Source organism: Diadema antillarum, unplaced genomic scaffold, assembly GCF_040938485.1.
Source record: "Diadema antillarum isolate AM-2024a unplaced genomic scaffold, OU_Dant_1.0 seq00000732_RagTag, whole genome shotgun sequence".
NCBI lineage: Eukaryota > Metazoa > Echinodermata > Echinoidea > Diadematoida > Diadematidae > Diadema > Diadema antillarum.
In genome coordinates, this window is record NW_027271633.1 from 672,501 (window position 1) to 691,624 (window position 19,124).

Sequence of the window (19,124 nt, forward strand, 5' to 3'; positions counted from 1 at the left end):
AGAGAGTAGCGGAGAAATTGATTATTATACAACTTTACTGCTGTTCGACAAATAAAGATATTGAAGTAACCCAACATTATAATGATAATAATACAGGGTGCTTATAATACGCCAATTCCACATAGCTAACGTGCTTAAGGCGCAGTAGAAGTAACTTATGAAATACAAAAATCCTTACACAAACATGCACATGAAAATGAATGACACAATAATGATAATGAAAAAAAATCATAATATACAATTCTACTGGAAAATGGGTACGAGCAAATGAGTCTTGAGGGCAACTTTAAAGGAGTCAACATTCGAAATGTAACGGATAGCTTGAGGCAACTGATTCCACAGGTAAGGTCCAGCACGTCCAGCACGTCCAGCACCCCTCATGATTTCTCTTTTTTTTTTTGGAACAACAAGCAATCTACAATCGGATGACCTTAAACATCTGAGAGGATTATAAAATGTCAGCAAATTAACATTGTACTCTGGGGCAGATCCGTTTTTGCAATGAAAAACAACTAGTAATAGTTTAAATACAATGCGAGATTCATCGGGTAACCAATGCAATGAGGACAAAACAGGGGTAATGTGAGTATTTCTCCTGGTAAGGGTAACAATGCGGGCTGCTAAATTTTGCAATTTTTGTAACCGTGAAAGTTGAGATTGTGGTAGCTGAAATAGGAGTGCATTACCAAAGTCAAGTCGGGATGATATAAGAGCATGGACTATTTTTTTTTTTTTTTTTTTTTTTTTGGTGGCTGAACGAGTTAAATACTTGCGAATAATGCCCAAATTGCGTAACTGATACCTCACGGATTTACAGACAGCAGAGATCTGAACAGACATGGACATTGTAAAATCAAATAATACTCCAAGATTTGTACACGATTTAGATGGAGCAATAACCACATCGTTGTCAACCGTTAAAGAAGCAAGACTAACCTTGTCAAGTAAAACTTTGGAGCCAATAAATGATAACTCTGACTTTTCCTGATTTAACTTCAATGAATGCGAGCTCATCCACTTTTTAACATCATGGATACAAGCCTCAAGTTTCTGGATGATGTCAACGACATTGGTTTGGGTAGGTAGAACTGATGTATATATCTGGATATCATCAGCATAGCAATGATAGTCAAAAGAGTGACAATGTAAAATCTCTTTCAAACCAGTCAGATAAATCGAGAAAAGCGTTGGGCCCCCCGACATTGATGAGAAACCTGCTCACCAGAGCACATGTCTTTATTTGTAAAGTGTCGTTTGAATTTGGACATTGAAGCTAACCTGATGACGTTTGTTTCTTCTGTTCTACGTCACACAGAAATCGTCAGGAAATGGACACGAAGTTGTTTGCGTGGTTCTACGTGCTATGTCTTATAGTCCACTGCTGCCCGCTATGCGAAAGCAGGCCGAGGAAACCCGGTAGAAACTGCGTGTAAGTATGCAAATAGAAATATTATGTGTATAATGCATTGAATCCATACAAGTGGATCGTAGAAAAGCGCCCTGGATGTTACTACCTCGCCCCCATGGAAAAACGCAGTATTTCTTTCGCAGCAGGGAAAAGTTCTCAATGCATAGCACTGAATCTAATTCTTGATTACGATAGCTTTCGTTACGGCTGTTGCAGTAGCCGTTATAATTAATTTTGTTTGTCCTTCTTGTGTTGATATTTCTCTTGTTATCACAATAACCTCCTCTAATTGTGACCGTGCATCACAAAACAAACAAAAAGTCGCACCCCTTGATTTCATGTCAGGACTCAAGAAAGGTGATACGGGTCAACCAAGTCAGTTTTGAGTTTTCCATATTTTCTAAAAGAGCTATTTTTCTTCTATATTATCCCTAAGTTTGAAATCATAAACTGAATGGGAAAGTGGGTTTTCAGCACTTTTTCTACAACCCCTTTTTTGGTAAAGTAGTGTGATCAGGTTTTTCTTAGAGGCCCCTTTGAATTTCTTGAAAATCATTTGCACACTCTTCACTTTCAACTCTAAAAACTTTTGAAAGAATAAATCTACTGCTTTGAAAGTTGAGATCCATTATGAACTAGATGTGTTAATCAATCATGCTCAATTTTAGCTTAATCCAATAATCTTTTCATTGTTGTTGCTACAGTGGTTTACATCAAGTTTTTTTGTCCCATTCATGGCACGGGTACCACAGCTTAGTAAAGACCCCGTACTTCACAGCCTCTTTCCTCAGTTCAAACTTTTCCAGAGTCTGCGCTTTCTTTCCAATATCTATATAGGATAGGAAAATCCATTTGAATTGAGTTATACGTCATTTTAAAGTTTAGAGTCTGCTCTTTCAGAATCTGCCCTTAACTAAAAATCCATGTCTGGCGACTTTTTGTGTGTTTTGTAGTGCAGGGTCACAATTGGTTTTTGTTACAGAGTTTTTAATGTTCCTAAAGTTCGATTTTCAGTCATTAACTACAGTCATTTCTGAAAGAATGAATTCTCTTTCTTTCTCTCTCTCTCTCTTACTGGTTAAAACATTTTAACTTTGAATTTCGACTTTGAATTGACAATTTAACTTTGAATTTAACTTTGAATCTTAACTTTAAAATTTAAACTTTAAATAGTATGTTGGCTTCGTGATGCAAGGCCATTTTTTCACCGTGTCATCAAGGCAAGAAATAATAAGGTCTCATTTTATTATGTCATACAATGTATTCATTTGCGATTCATCGTTTCCTGTCTTTCCACAGAGGTTTAATAAAACGCCCAACGTGTCCAAACAGCAATATCAGCATAAGCAAACGGATTCTCGATGAGGTTTTGCAAAGGTGAGTGCATTTGTAATTAACTCGTTAGTATTTTTTCCCCGTCATAACAAGCCGTTCTGACTAACTAATCTTTGACGTATCTGACCTAAAAGAAAAATATCAGAATTGACCTGTAATCAATACAGAGGACTATCGTAATTGAGAGAAGTATTGTAACTTGGAGGTATGAACAGAAATTATGCAATACCGAGCGAAAAAAAAAATAGGTGATGGAAGTTTTGAGAGTTGATGAATCTATAGTCTTGCTGTACGAAAGACAAAAATGTAAAACCCATCCCAAGGCATTCAATCAGACAATTGATATGAAGATGAGTGCGACCTCTACGACGTAATGTGGCGAAAGCCTGCGTGACTATCGCATGGAGTAGAGTGGTAATCCGGCGAGTTGGGGCTACTCGACCGTAAACGCAATGCTGTATTTCGCTCTTACATTGTGGGGAATCTTCTGAGAAGACAAACGACTGGAATGAAACATATTTGCGTTTAATATGACAGCTAATTATTATAAAGAATTAATGAGAAACTTCATTTCATTAATCTATGGGCTTTCATTGTGGACAGTTCACTCTCTTTCGGGGGGGGGGGGGGGGGGCGTTGTGGCTGAGGGAATGGCGTCGCCTCACACCAAGAGACCAGTCTTATCACTGAAAGGTAGAGAATGAGCGACAGAGAGAGAGAGAGAGAGAGAGAGAGAGAAGAAGAAAAAAAAAGAGAGGCACACCATACACTGAGCACGAAGAACCCAGCCTGCTTTATGGTGCAGTAATAAATCTTGCTTAAAATGACTGCGTGGCATTTCGTCGTAGATGGCATGCTTTCATTTGCAAAATAGGTGCATCCTTTTATTTTAGATCTTGTGCTCTGAACTGCTGCACCTTTGTGAATGTGTAACTGAGTACGAATGTGTATTTATATTACCATGATATCAACTTTTACGGATACATTCCAATAACTATTATAAAGCATACAATATAAAAAGGATTGATGTATCATCATATCGGTTACAGTTCGTTATTCTGAAGGTTCGTCAATCCCAAAATGAAAAAGGGCTCGTTATTCCGAAGGATCGTTAATCCCGAAATGAAATAAGATTGTTATTCCGAATGTCAATCGATCCGGAAATATAAACGTGAGGTTCGTTATTTCCAAGATACGTCAATCCGAAAATAAAATAAAGTTCACAATTCCGGTAGTTCGCTAATGATATGCCCCTTCCTTTCATTGATGGATTATCAAAACCTATATCATTTTGTGACCAACGAACCTTCAGAATAAGAAACCTAATGTCATTTTGGGATTAAGGAACCTAATTTCATCTTGGGATTAAGGAACCTAATTTCATTTTGAGATTAAGGAACCTTATCATATTTCTGACCAACACACCTTCAAAATCAATACTTTTATTTCATTTTTGGATTAACAAACCTTCTGAAACGAACCTCATTTCATTTTCGGATTAACAAATTTCATTTCATTTTTTTTTTTTGGAGTAACGAAAATTCGAAAATAAAAAATGGAATCTTATTTCATTTTCTTACAAATGAACCTTCGGAATAATAAACTTTAATTTCTTTTCAGATAAAGATCCGCATTATATTTTCGGATTAATTAACCTAATTCATTTTCTGACCAAGGAAACTTAAGAATAGACCTAATTATCAAACGTTGTGTCATTAAGGGATTAACGAATTTTCGGAATAATTGATCTCATTTCATTTTCGGATTAACGTACCTTAGGAATAACGAATCTTCGAACACCACATAATCAGTTATGTCCGGATGAACGAACTTTTTCCCCCTTTGGGATTATTGAACATCAAGGGATAGGGGATTCATACGTTTCGGAATGCTGAACTTTCTGAATATAGAACCTTGTTTCATTTTCGGAGCAATGAACCCTTGGAATAACGAAACTCGTTTCATTTCCGGATTAACGATCCTTCGGAAAAAATAAACATCATTTATAGTATCATATCTCGACAGAGTGCAGTGGGCGAATTTTAAGAGGCTTTGTCCATTTCTATCTTAACTGCTTACGATAGTGGTCTCTTGCATTTAATTAACTCTCATATATCACTGGAAAAAAATATTTACTTTACATCCTATTTACATGTTTTGCAAATGTTTACTGCACAATACTATTGTTTATGTTTATATGTTTGAAAATGCAATGTTATAATTTTAAGTCATAGCACTTGTTATCTTTTTTGGGGGGGTCTTTTTGGCTTTGAAATTTGCATTGGGTTTCTATTTGATTGACTGCGAAAATTAACCAAATCAAACCAAACCAAATCAAATTAAACCAAACCAAACCAAACCAAACCAAACCAAACCAAACCAAACCAAATCAAACCAAGCCAAACCAAATCAAACAAAATCAAACCAAACCAAACAAAATCAAACCAAGCCAAGCCAAATCAAATCAAACCAAACCGAATCAAACCAAACCAAACCAAACCAAACCAATCTCTCCCCTTCCTGTATACTTCACGCAGGACACAAGCTGGCGAAGACGACGAGACCAGGAGATGGGAAGATGAAATGACGCAGATGGGGGATCGACAAGAGGAGGATGAGCTGGGGAATGAAGCTTTCGACAACAGGCAGGACGCCGAACAGTGGGGCCTTGCCTCCGGCGGCGAGGCGGATCTCGCAGCGAGGAGTAGGGACGAGGACCTGTTGAGGAAAAAGGAGCTCGAGTTACTTTTTGTACGAGCCCTACTCGATGACCTTGAGAGCGAGAAGTTCGATGACCTGTAACACCATGAAAAAATAGGACGGCTTCTTTTTTTCTTTCAAGCTGATCAACTCTCCGAAGAAAAAGATAGAAAAAAAAGAAATAAAATCAACATTCTTTATCTTACTTCCGGATTGGATTTCACTACTTTTATTTGAAATGAAATAGGAAAATGTATTGTTTTTCCCCAGCTCGAAATCTTACAGCTGTTTTCTTTTTATATTTTATTTTCAGATTTGTTTAGCAAAATTTAAATTTACATCGTTTTTGCAAGGCTGTCTTGTCATCGATAGAATGAGGAGGAGTTATAACGATTTTGCAAACAGGTGAAATCCCTTAAAACTTCATAATAAAAATATTGTACCTCCACAATCTAACTTTGAAAAGCCACTAACATTTTTGTGATATCGAAACGCATTGGCGTTTTCGGAAGACATTCCGTTTTTGAAAGACATGTTACTTTCCAAAGATATGGGGAAGGCACATCGTGTTAACAATCACTTTCACAAAACACGTTGCACCCCAAACGATTTTTTATTTTCGAGATTCCTTGCAAAATAATTCTCTTTTTACTTTAATTTTCAAATTTCAATTATTCTTATCAATTCGGGATTGTTTTCGGTTTGCTTGCTTTTGTGGTTTTGTTGTAACACTGGCAAGGTATAAATGAAAACACGCAATGATAACTTGATTTTAGAATTGCCAACCATCTGTACAGTAGAACCAAATAAACAATTACACTAGCAAAGAATAAAACACGAGCTTTACTTAAGTTAATTTATTAAGTTCTTTACTTCGGTTATCAGAAGAAAACTTGAATTTTGCAACAGTTTAACACTTTTGAAATTCGCAAATTAGCAGATTTTTTTGGTAGTTTTATCGATTTGATTTTGTATGTTTTATGGTATCAATTCAAATTTCTTGTGCTACTATATACATTTTTTTTTCATCATGTTCACATCATTTGTGAAAAAAAAAATACATTAAATTAAGATCTAGGGTTCCCCCTGTGTATACGACAGCATAATGTCACGACCCGTTTAAAATGCAACGACGGTGCCCGCAATGGCTTCATATATAGAGTACTACTTGGTATATATTGCAACTACTATCAAGCTGCTATTTAGTCCAGAAATAAGGTGTTCTATTTTCGTATGAATTTTACCGTAGGTATTTACGTGGTCGTAGAAGTTGTATTGTTTTGGCGTATGTGTTTGCGTTCATACTGAGCGTGCTGTATATATCGTTGTTTGTATGAAGCGTATCATATCCTATTATTCTGTAAACCGATTTCGCTGCCCTGATGCCAGCGAGTTTGGTACATTTGTTGTTGTCGGGATTTGTTTTTCGCAAGATCCAGCAGCTAACTGGTCCAAGTACGCAGTGAATTCTAATTGAAATATGTTTCAGTCATGTATCATTCAACGGTTTGCTTTGCACGTAGTTTCTGCGTAAATGTACTTCCCTAAAAGATTTTGCTGCATGCAAAATGGAGAAAATCAGAATAATTTTGTTTAAAGTGCACTTTATTTTCTGAAATATAGAAGCTTGTAGCAAACTGTTACTGTTTCCGATCGTTAGCTATCGTTATCGTTATGTAGCCATAAAAACACCGTATGTGTTATGTAAATATTCAATGCTTTAGTTCTTGTACACCATAGATAATATGGTATTCTTTCAACATTATTTCAAATCATCTCAACAATTTACCCACATTCCAAAAGCAACTATGGAGTTACCACATGCGACTGCTGCTGACGAATATCATTCTTGCAATGTTCCGTGTTATTAAACAGGAATGAAAGTATAGAAACCTCTTTCTACAGCATAAACCCATCAATCTATCGATTTGTAGACACACACATGCACTCACATAACGCGCGCGCGCGCGCACACACACACACACACACACTCATATTCAAGCAGGCATTTGTACTAGACCAATGCAGTCTGTGTCAAAACTTTAAGAGCGGCACAATCAAAATAAACTCACATTAAGGTTTTTTTTTTTTTTTTTCTAACCATCGTATTAGACAATTGCAGCTCCCCGATCATGCCGACCATGTACGTCACGAAAAAGTTGAAGTCCATTTTTTATATAGCTCATGATCCTTTCAAGGTACAAAGGGTCAGAGCTTTACAGGAGTAACTCACTGTGTTACATAATAACGAAGCTTTAGATCTGCGACGCGAACGCTAAGACGACGCTAATTAGGCAAAAATTGTGTTCTGCACATGTGCGAGATGGCTGTTTCCGTCGTCCAAACCGGGAGGCTGCAGAGCGTCGTCTTAGCTTTTGCGTCGCAGATTTTAGGATAGCTTTTGTCAAGTAATCAGCACAGAAGAAAAGTACCAATATTTTGGAACATGAACACACGTGATGACAGCAATGCAAGACAAGGAAATGCTGATCGAAAATGGCAGTACTCTAAAAATGTTTTCTTTTTTTTATTTGAAAAGAATTTCATAAGGTACATTATATTTTGTACATAAAATATGAAGGTATATTAACTGTTTCAACTATCACATAGGGTTGCGTATTCTACTTTGAATCATTTTCGCAAGATATCTTATGTCAATCGCTTTTGGTTTTGAGTTTTAAAGGTATTCCGTGGATTCTGAGGCCTGTAGTTTCTCTTTGAGTAACGTTCGATAAACGACTGGGTTGACATCGCTCCACCTTATAGCAATTGTATAACGATGTAAAGGCGGTTATTTTCCGATAATAAAAAGATTATCAAAAGTGTTTGTGGATGAAAGTCCCCCCCCCCCTTCCCGAACTAGATAAAAGTTACAGCTTATCGACCTTTCCTAATTTCTGACTGTCGAGAAAACGCTAGGGTATCTGTACTGTAAACACTCGTAGTAGCTATTTATTGAATACGTTTGAATCTCTCATGTCCATCTTCAACGATTATCTTTTTATCAGAAGAGAAAAAAAAATGATTATTGAAATGAAAGTCGGCAAATTAAACCCACTATCGTTCTCTGATCATTAATTCACTAATGTCTTTTCTAAATACAGTCATTTAACGCAGACAAGTATTGTATGGATACAAAGAATGGAAAAAAAAATATTAAAACGACAGGTCATTTTCGTGCATGCAAAGCAATCGAAATTGTAACAATTGGTTTAAATACAGTCTAGTAAGCATCTTCTTACGCTATAAGGTGTATAGTCATGTTCAATTGAAATAAATTTCCCGAACTTTTGAAAAAGAAATAAAGTGTGTCCTGACTCGTGCATTCTTTAAATGTGATGTATTTCATATTTCATTTTGTAATGAATTAAACAAAAGTACTTGTTGCTTATGAGTGTGATTTGTGTTAGAGCCAATCTGGTTGAGGTTATAGCCAACAAAATGTCATACATTGTACAATATCGCCATTCCAGTATTGTTTTTTATAAGAACGAGTTGTTTGGCTATCATGAAAGCGTGCGCTTATATTGTAACGCACCACTAAAGAGGGAATGTAATGTATGAACCACTGAAAATAATTTTCACACACACACACACGCACACACACACACACACACACACACACACACACACACACACACAAAGCCCTTGATTTCATGTCACCAATAAGCCACAGTTTGAGCAGGGAAGTGAGACTCACCTCCCTGGTTTGAGCATGTAGTAGGCCAGTAGCTCCACTGTTTGAGGCATGATTTGTTTTTATCACAATGAGAAAAAAAAAGTATTGAATTCAATACACTCCATCACACTTTTCGCAGCTTTCAAACGCTTTTATCACTAAGCCAAAACATTGAATAAAATCTTTGTTTACCAGCTTTGGTAGGGGGTGGGGGTGATTCCAGAAGCCCATAACTGCATATTTTAGATCCCAGCTTTTAATTCCATCTTTGAAATAATTTATCCATTCCAGACGTGTTTTAGAGATTAGAAGCAAAATTTCAGAATACAAGTAGCTGGTTTCTGTAAGCGTCGTCAGACTGGCGTTGACTTGCCGTAGATGGGGTAATGGCAGACGGATAAGTGGTAGGAATAACCTGACTCTCCTGACGAGGGTTTGCCGGTCCCGGCGGTCATAGAATTGGCATTTTCTTGAAGATTACTTGGCAGTGCTTCACTGAGAATGTGTAATTGACATACAGTATGGTGATCATGGCTTTCTTCCGTGTCTGTTTTTGAAGGCTCTTGTTTGGTATTGGAACTCTCATACAATAAGCCAGTTCGTAGTTCTACATTGCGCATGAGCAGAAAAAAGTAATTACTTTTGTACCAAAACGCATGATAGTTTTTAAATTCACGGAGATAAGCATCTGTCATCAATGATTATTTATGCAATCCTTGTACATGATACTTGACATTACATCCACCTGTAGTGACTGCAAACCTGGTATTTGGCAATACGAATATAAATATGTTTTAATGCATTCAATTCAAAACAAAGAAATGGATGATTCACCCGAGGGTTGTTTGACGAACCATTATGGTCACCTGGTGTCGCTATGCGAGATAATATTTTGTTTAACACGAGTTCCATAAATTGTTACGCCAGACAAACTTGCCGGTACGCATTATGTTGCTTTGAATATGAGAGAAGCGCCTAGCCAACTGAGAAAATAGAAAGGTCATTTACGAACTGGCTTATTACTGTTGATCTATAGTTTATTTTGTCCGAAAGACCAGTCCGAAAGACGCGTATCCACGTCTTACTGAGGAGGACTTTTGAAATCATCTTCCTCAGTCTCAATCTCTTCTGCGTCTGTCAGTGAAAATGGATCCTTTCCACGAGCCTCCAGTATACAACAAGCATAATGAAGTGGGTGGTGTGAAGAATAGCTGATGCATTATTCTCTCGGATCTCAAGACCGCCAATTGCGGCATCTACGGCGAATCAACGCCACTCTGACAAAGCCCGCAGCTCCTGCTGCAGTTGCAAAAACCATTCAGTAGGCGAATACTCGTATTAAAATCAAAGTCACATTGTAAGCTAAACGAACTCCGCTTCTAAGAGGGGTTTGCAAATCAGATGAACTTCTTCTATTCCTATATTCCAAGTGGCTCAGAGATGCCGAGAGCGGTTACTTGCTCCTGCGACAATTGCTCCGGTCTCATTTCCTCTGAGGACCTTGGGTCGGATTTAAGGTTGTACCTAGTTTGATGTGAGGATTAGGATTAGGGTAAAAGTTGTGTTTGTGGGTAGAATAATATTTGGCTTACGTGCAGATATTTAATGGAAACCACTGTCGTTGGAGCAAACGTCGTGGAACAACCGCGTTTAGAGGAAATAAATGTACCCCCCCCCCTCAAGTTTAAGGCAGCTTTTCGTGTGCGCAGTGCTTTGTGAGTGACAACGGAGGTGAACGTTTTACAAGGAGGTTCTAGAGAATGGAGTCACAACCGTCTCATTTTCTTTGAGAGATGTTCGAAGCCGCCGCTCAAAAATATTTGAAGCATGTGCCAAACAGGCAAGTGCAAAAAGGATCTGCCGCGCAGATACGAAGACAATTGACTCGACGTGTCTCATTGCATAATCACCAGCCACTTTCAAAGGAAGATATGCCTTTGTGATGGTAATTACTTTTCGCTATCCCTTTTCATAAAAGGTAGGTGGTACAGACACGAGGATGAGCGAACAGAAATTGAGCAAAAAACGCTGAAATAAAGATGAAAATTACACGACTGGGCGTACCCGGGCACTAATCTGATATATCTATCAATAAAGAATTATACTTGAAGATTATTCCATAATAGTTTCATTTGTGGAAATTAAGCGGAAAAGGGATAAAACCAACTTTCCAGGATGGTACAGTTTGAAACATTTTCACATGATACAGCTCTGATTTACACTTTTGCGCAAATTTCGGGACGGAATTGACTATTGTTTTACATGCTTTATCATTATTAAAGCGAAATTTCATTTCATTTCGATAAGCAAAAATGTGCCAACATTATGATAACGTTCAAAATGAATCTTCAGATTGCTCAGCACGACGGCGGCGTCGAACATCGATAACGGCACAAGTGCACCCGTGGAATTCTTTTGTACATCAATAGAAATCTGACAACTGTTTGAATAATTGCAGCCAGTTGGAACTCCATGTATATACAACCTCCTTGTTTTACCATCACGTGCTAAAATTCGTGTTAGCTTACTTTTATGTTTTTCACACCACACATAGCTACACATCTGCTCCCTCTCCCGTTAATGCAGCATTTCACGTGCCCAATTCTCTCGAGTGATGTTATTTTGTTGTAACCTCTGTGACCGACATCGGAGATGGACGTTTGTACCAGGGAGGTGGAAGATCCACCTCCCTGTTTGTACCAAGTGCAAAGTAAATATTGGTATCCCGTGAATTGTGTGTGTGTGTGTGTGTGTGTGTGTACGTGCGTGTGTGCGTATGTGTGTGTTTGTGTGTGTGTGTGTGTGTGTGTGTGTCTTGGGTTTTTTTTTAGGGGGGTTGTTTTTGGCACACCACACACAGCTGACACGTCTCTGCACACGTAAAGATCGACGAAGATCACACAGTCTGCAAAATGCATTGTTTCTAAGAACTGACCGTGTGAAAAGAAAGAAAGAAAAGAAAATACTGCACACAGCATTATTTCACACGTTTCTCTAAACGCTACAGGTGTGTTTATATTATCGGGCGCAAAACGTTTAGCCCCGTAAGCAGACGAGAGATTTCCGTTTCCGTTAACCAAACTGAGATCAAATTAAAGGAATCAATTTACAGTGACTATCAGTAATCGAAACCAGTAAAACCGTAGATGCAGATAGATACAGGTTTGCAATATGTTGTGAAGTTGACGGCATGTTAAAAAGGTAAACCATACCAAAAAGGAAGCACAATAACAATAACAAATTACAAAAATGGAAGTGTATAAACTATCATTATTTTGTATCTAGTCATCATACTAGAAACCTCATACAAGATAAGAATGCTGTTGTTAAGCTATCGATAGAAATCGCTAAACTATGGATAGAAATAGTTTTCATTGTTTTTATAACATTTTGTGTACATAATTATATTTCTAGGAGATGGTGACATAATAAAGTTGTTGGCTGCCCCATCGTTAACGTTAACGTTAGTGTAGTTAACGACAGCTAGTGTCATTGAAGAAATAGTCATTATTCTCCCTTTGGTACTGTGTACTAGGGTCGGCAAACGACCATAGCTCCACGTTTCAAACTTCACACATCACGTAGTCTATAATGTTTGCACCAGGCTCAGTATCACAAGTTCATTACTTCAATTTGCACAAGTGCCTATTGCAAAGAGCCTCACAGCACGCTACATTATTAGTAAACAATGCAAGGGGCGGAGCGCAGAGCTCGTGTGGATACAAACGTGTATGTGGGGGGGGGGGGGGGGATAGTCCTACGCTTGGCACTGCGCGACTGAAGTGGCTTATTAATATGCATTTTCCCCACAGGTCCTTGAACCGTTCGGGTGGAGCGATCTGAACATGGACCTACTACACATATGAACGGAGGTTTTTCTTTGATCCGACCTGCATCACCGCCTCCTGATTATGCGCACCTTGATGAGTACATTCAGTTGTTTGGACAACGACGATTATGTAATCGTTCATCGTCACTGACAAAGGAACCGTTTCCCTCATTTGGGTTTTATTTCGCTGAGGTGTAAGACTTTTCAGACTTTAATGCCTTTGGAAAAAATAGACTATGATGGGGATAAGCAAACCCCAAATCATGACAAATTTCGTGTCACAAAATCAGTAATTACTGAAGTGGACGCTCGTGGACGCGCATGTAACGTTGCTTAAAAGACATACATGTCGTCTACCATTACTGTCCATGTTTACTCTGAAACAATGTGCGAAAAATGGGAAAAAAATTAGATTACAAATTACAACCAACCTGCCGAAATACTTGCATTCTCTCGTAATGTACGTGCACTTTGCAAATGAACTTTAACCAAGCGATGATTTCCCAATGTATACAACTGCACATGCATTTTTCTTGATTTAAGAGAGTTACTATCTTCTGCGCATGTAATTTTTAGGGATCTCAAAGTGCCGTCTTGTTTTTACTTCAGGCTGGCTGTCAGTGATACACGATGAGATCAAAGCAGGAAAGCATCTTTAACATGTTATTGTGACGCTTTTCACAGAAACAGGTGTTTGAATTAATAAACGAGCGACGAATGTCCATGATCTGAACAGCTGGCTATTCAGACCGCAAAGTGTTACTTGTAAGAGTGAAAAGACACGATTGTCATAACCAGCGAGCGATTATTCTAAAAAATGCAACTCGAAAAATAGTAATGATATGTACAGACAGAGACAAGCTAATTGATTTTCAGAGTTGACGAACTGGAACAAAAGTCTAACTTGATGATTGAACACCAGTTGTTTATCATTTTATGATTTATAAAGGAACTTGACCCCTGAAAGCGGGAATACTTTTCTAGTTCCTGGGAAAAAATAATGAGGAAATGAGGCGAAATCTGTAAATCTCAGAAATTAATCAAACTAAATATAATACGTCGTTTCCAATGAATGCAAGACACGCGCAAACTGATAAAAGAACAGTAATATTTATGCATAACTTGCATGTTTAAGATACTAATGTGACTAACATGCAAATTATGCTCGGTCTAGGAGAGCGTGCATTCCAATGTCTTTTGTTTATCATATTAGTACTTTATAGATTGGCAGATGAGGTCACAACCAGAATCTTGGTTTGGAAGGTGTTTTTTTTTTGTGGGGGTATCCAAGTATTCTAAAGAAAAATAGAAGTAATGAAAATATATGAATTGTGTCTAGTTATTCACTTCACCTTTGAACATTTAAGCGGGGCAAGTCTGTCGAGTGTTAACAGTCTGCGTATAAAAATGGTATAGGTCCTGATATCATCAATAACCCATGGACATACTGCATTTCTGCATTCTGCAGTCCATTGCTGCATGACCGGTGTATGAGGCAAGGGCGGCACATCATCGGCTAGCTCGTAGACTGCATGTCTAGCTCTTTTACCGTGCCGTGCGAATTTAATAAGAGTCGTGCCGCCGTCACTAAATTATTTTTGCAATCACCTCGCTTGCACACGAGCCAAAGTCAAGTGCCTTTGTAATGGCTGGTGTACTGAGTGCAATTATCAGCCGAAAATCCTTATAAATTCACCACATATCCACCATGTTCACTATTCACCTAAGACTCCGAGTTAGGCAAACGACAGCCATACTGATACGCAGACGACAAATCTACGAAGACGACGCAGAAAACTACGAAGAGGAAGAAGCTCTCAAGAAGTCTACCGGCAGACCACTGAAGTAAACGTCCAAATTCTTCACCATGCCTAACGCAAACTGTACGTGCTGCAGCTGCAAGGGTAAGTTTTCTTTTCTTTCGCATAACCAGTGTCCGAAATTTATTCTTGACCCACTGAGTATTAAATCTGTGAGGCTGCGTTCACATAGAAGTATACTATTCGGGTATTCGGGCTCGTTTTTCGAGGGCCTGCGAATACCTTGAATCGAACGATAGGATTTCCTCACACCAGTTCACATAAGAGGGCACTATTCGAAAGTACCGAATAGCTGCGAATAGTTTAGCAAAGTGGGAATCGAGCTTGTTCGATTTTCTTGCAGCGTATACCGTCTCTCATTTATGAAATAATGACACTTTTAGTCTGGATTTGCCCTTTAGCAAAAATAAGCATGTAGACTGACATTCTGATGCAGTTTAGAAATTAATAAGATTTGCTGGGATGTAGGAGGAAGAAATCCTCACTGCATGGGATGGTGAGTTGACGGTGCGGGTGATGGTGTATTCGTGCCCGAATACCGAATACCGAATAGCGAATAGCGAATACCGAATACCGAATACTTCTATGTGAACGCAGCCTGAAGGACAACATTTAAATGCTCTTTGGTGTGCGGCTCGGCTCAAAGTTGTAGAAAATGTGAATTAAATGAGAGACGTGCAGCCCTTCACCGACTATACGAACCTATAATACACATTGTATGCCATGATATAGACTAGAACATACTAGACTAGGCCAGAACGCTGCACGTACACAAATTGCGTTTTCATTCCCTTGTAGTCGCTCTAATGTCGGGGAGACAATTCTGGACTGTTGACCATATAACGCAATCACGGCCTTGGAATCTTAATGAAATACATTAATTTTTTTTTTTTGTCACAAGAATGCTTTTGATTTTAATCTAAAATGAGGATCGACCCATAGATTTAATTTGTTCGTCAGCACGTACACCAACGTATAGTGAATAACGCCGCGAATTCCGGGAATAGTTGTGCAAACACACGTGGTTATGTTTATTCATGTTATTATTGAGTAGCTTCATGGTTTATTCAGGAGGGGAGGAGTCTAAGGAAGAACTTGACCGGGAAAATAACGATACATCACGTACAAGTGCATTGTTTTGAAAAGAATGGTAGACAGTATTATGTTTTGAGAGCTTCACAGAAGCAATATTTTGATCTTTCTTGATTCTATCCGTTTATTTATAGAGGGAAGCAAGAACTGCGCTGGTTGCCAAGGAAAAGCTTGCTGCGAGACTGGCAGTTGCTGTACTAGTGGAAAGTGTGGCTGTGGAGCATGTTCAGGTAAGTTGGCCTCAAGCTTTTCTACCAACTAGGCCTTGCATGATTATCTAGTACATTTACCTCCATGATGTGTGCCAATTAATGGTATAAACGCAATCTTCACAAAGGATGGCTGCCATTAATGATAGATCTAAAGTAGATTATTTTTGTCTTTTGTGATTGATATTTTATGTATAAGCAAGACCTGATGTACATAACTGAAGCGTTCCATATTTTGTTCGTATCTTATTTTGCATTACGTCGCAATGGTACACTGCTGAAACTCCATTTGCAAGTTTATTTGTTAACATACTGCCTAGATGTGCATTGCTATTTTGAAAATGATAGACCAAAGAAATGATTGTATGTGTGCTTTGCTTTGTGTTCTTATTATGTAAATTCAATGCTTTTGACACTTGTGAACTGACGAGAGTTGAGCTTATGGATATTTCCTTTCTAAATCGTTACCAGATACGATTTTTTCATATAGTTGCAGGGAAGAAATCGTGCTACATCACGTACAGTGTAAGGGAGCAGAGAAGAAAATCTTTTTGTCTTATCTGAAATGAGAGTGAAAGAAAATTTGAGAAAATTGTGTTCGAAGACAGAAAAGAAGCCTTGTGTTGCTCTAAAGCCAGTGATGAATTTTAACAAGCAAACTTGCTAATACCGCCCTCCCTCTTTCCCCTCCAGACTCTGCCTGCAAGTGTTGTGACTGTGGCCCAGACTGCAAGTGTCCTGCTGGAAGCTGCACGTGTTAGATCTGACCTGTCCTCGGTAACATGGTGGAGAAGGATTGTGAACCAGGTATGGGACTGAAGCATTGAGTTACAGAATGCAAACATCTTTCTTTTTATGTTGTATTTGCTATCTTACGTATAGTTGATGCCCACTAGGAATATTTTGGAAAAGTTTTCCTCTTTTTTCATAAAAAGAAGATATTTGTATATGAAGAGTTTGTTCGAAAAACCGAAAAGTCCATTTTTGAAGATTTTGGAAGTACGATCTCTGTCATAAAGTACAAAATAATACTTTTTAAATAATATATTGGTCACTACGTATAAAGCTATATTTTTGAAGTTATGATCAAAAGAAGCAAAAATTTCCTTATTATTCTCTTTATTTTTCCTGACCTTTAATCGCAAATATCTCCATTTGGCAAATATGAACTTATCGGTTTTTGCCAACAAACTCTTCATATATCCTGACTTGCCAGCCCATGAAGAATCGTGCCGTGAGAAGTGTGTGTGCTCCGTGATTGGAGAACCCTAAGGTAAAATTGGTTATAGGAATTCGGGGGGTGACTGACCTCAGAGATTTATTACATTTTACATACAAATTCAGATTTTTGATGGTGCAGGCAGTCCCAATTTAAACAGTGTAAATGGGCTATGAAGATTACTTGGGCAGAAAAGGACGAATATTATGAGCAGAATTTGTAGATTGACAAACACTTCGATTTTTGTCCTGCCTTTATCTTCTATTTTGAGAACCCATTCATTTTGGTATAACAAACTGGTGATATCGTTTTGTTCCAGTGTTCCACGTCTTGTAAGTTTGGCTTTTTAGTGGAATACTGTTTTCCATCGTTATGATTATTCACTATTTTTTTTTGCCATGACAATGTGCATTGTTTCTTTTTTATGATATCATTTGTGCATATACTGTTGTTGTGTCTGGAAAAAAAAAACACTGCCCTTATCAGACGAATGAAAGACAAATCGACAACTTGTACCGCTTTGAATCATGTTCTTTTTTTTTCTTTTTTGATGATGGAAATAAATAAACTATTGAATTGAATTGAAAAATTGAAACCTAGAGCTTTCACGACCTGATACTAGTAAAACACACATGAAACACTTTTCTGACCATTATCAGGGATGTATAGTGGTATGTTTTAAAATTAGATACGAGGTTCATGCATTGTCAGTGAAATATATGAGAAAGATTGCACAGCAAGATCCTACATGCTCAGTGATCAGCTTCCATGCTATAAGAACAAGTTACTGATGAGCAAATTCAGTTTCATTTTGTGAGCCTCATAGGTTTTGCGCATTCTTTTTTATAGATAATTATTACTAAATTGGAATGATTGATTATTCCTATATGTTTCTCCCGATTTATTAGTCGAGGAAGATTTCCTGGACTTTACATGCAGTGTGTGTGAAATTTGACATGGTCCCGTCTGTATGAAATTAGTAAGCTACTTTTCCTTCTTTTAATGCCGCAGCCGCTAAACTTATGGTACATTACCTTATCTGTGTATTTTTAAACAAAGACATTATGCTTTTGTCTTCTTCCTTTTTCTTTATCTAATATGTGCAGATATCCATTGAACCTCCCGAGCAGTCTGGTCAAGATTATCGTCCAAGACTACGGCCGCCGGCATTGGAGATAACCTGAACACCTGTTATCTTAGACAAGATTTTTGTTGTATCATAGTCATGTGAATAATGTAATATTATTTTGTATGTTTCAACAGTTAACTATTTTTTTTATATGTAAACCAAAAACAAAACAAAAAGTAGAGTGGTTGGAAAGAATGATATGCTCAAGGATTTCGAATTTGGAGCTTTCGAGAAAATGACCGTGTAGTCTAATTTTGTTATAAAAGAAATGGATTTCAGCAAGTGGTGAACTGCACTGTTATTGGGATTATAGATGGGGTCATTATAATATTAAAAGATACTTCGTTTCTGACAACTCACTTTTCCGTAATCATTTTTAAACACAGTTTCGAATAAAATAAACAACCCAAGCACAAGACAGTGCAGAAATTGGTCTGAATGTTATTTTGTAATGTGTGTCCATCAACAAGGATTTACGTAGTGCGATAGCTGCTATGGAAAGCACAGCACTGGTTGTATGTGTGTGTGCGTGTGTGTGAGTGTTTGTATTAGCATTACATGACTGTCCGTCTGTAAATTAAAAAAAGGTGATGTGGATGGTGTAGGTTTATTGCGACAAGGTAAAGAGTTGTTGAGAGACTCTGCCCAACGTGATACGAGTAAAGTCAAGTTCATGTTAGTGAGTTTGTGTGCGTGCGTGTGTG

At 37.9% G+C, this 19,124-nt stretch overlaps 1 protein-coding gene and 1 long non-coding RNA gene across 2 annotated transcripts in view; both read left to right on the forward strand.

Moving 5' to 3' along the window:
- Positions 1–8,725, forward strand: part of LOC139738254 (uncharacterized) — a 93,077-nt gene extending 84,352 nt beyond the window's left edge. The window contains exons 3-5 of the mRNA XM_071648905.1: positions 1,316–1,429; positions 2,708–2,785; positions 5,281–8,725. Of these exons, the coding sequence (XP_071505006.1) occupies positions 1,329–1,429; positions 2,708–2,785; positions 5,281–5,545 (444 nt within the window). The 5' untranslated portion in view covers positions 1,316–1,328 and the 3' untranslated portion in view covers positions 5,546–8,725. The remainder of the gene's footprint in view (positions 1–1,315; positions 1,430–2,707; positions 2,786–5,280) is intronic.
- A 5,956-nt stretch (positions 8,726–14,681) lies between these two features.
- On the forward strand, positions 14,682–18,836 carry LOC139738264 (uncharacterized). Its single transcript, XR_011711429.1, has 4 exons — positions 14,682–14,855; positions 15,998–16,093; positions 16,766–16,879; positions 18,398–18,836. It is a non-coding gene; the product is annotated as an uncharacterized lncRNA (long non-coding RNA).
- The last annotated feature ends 288 nt before the right edge of the window (positions 18,837–19,124 follow it).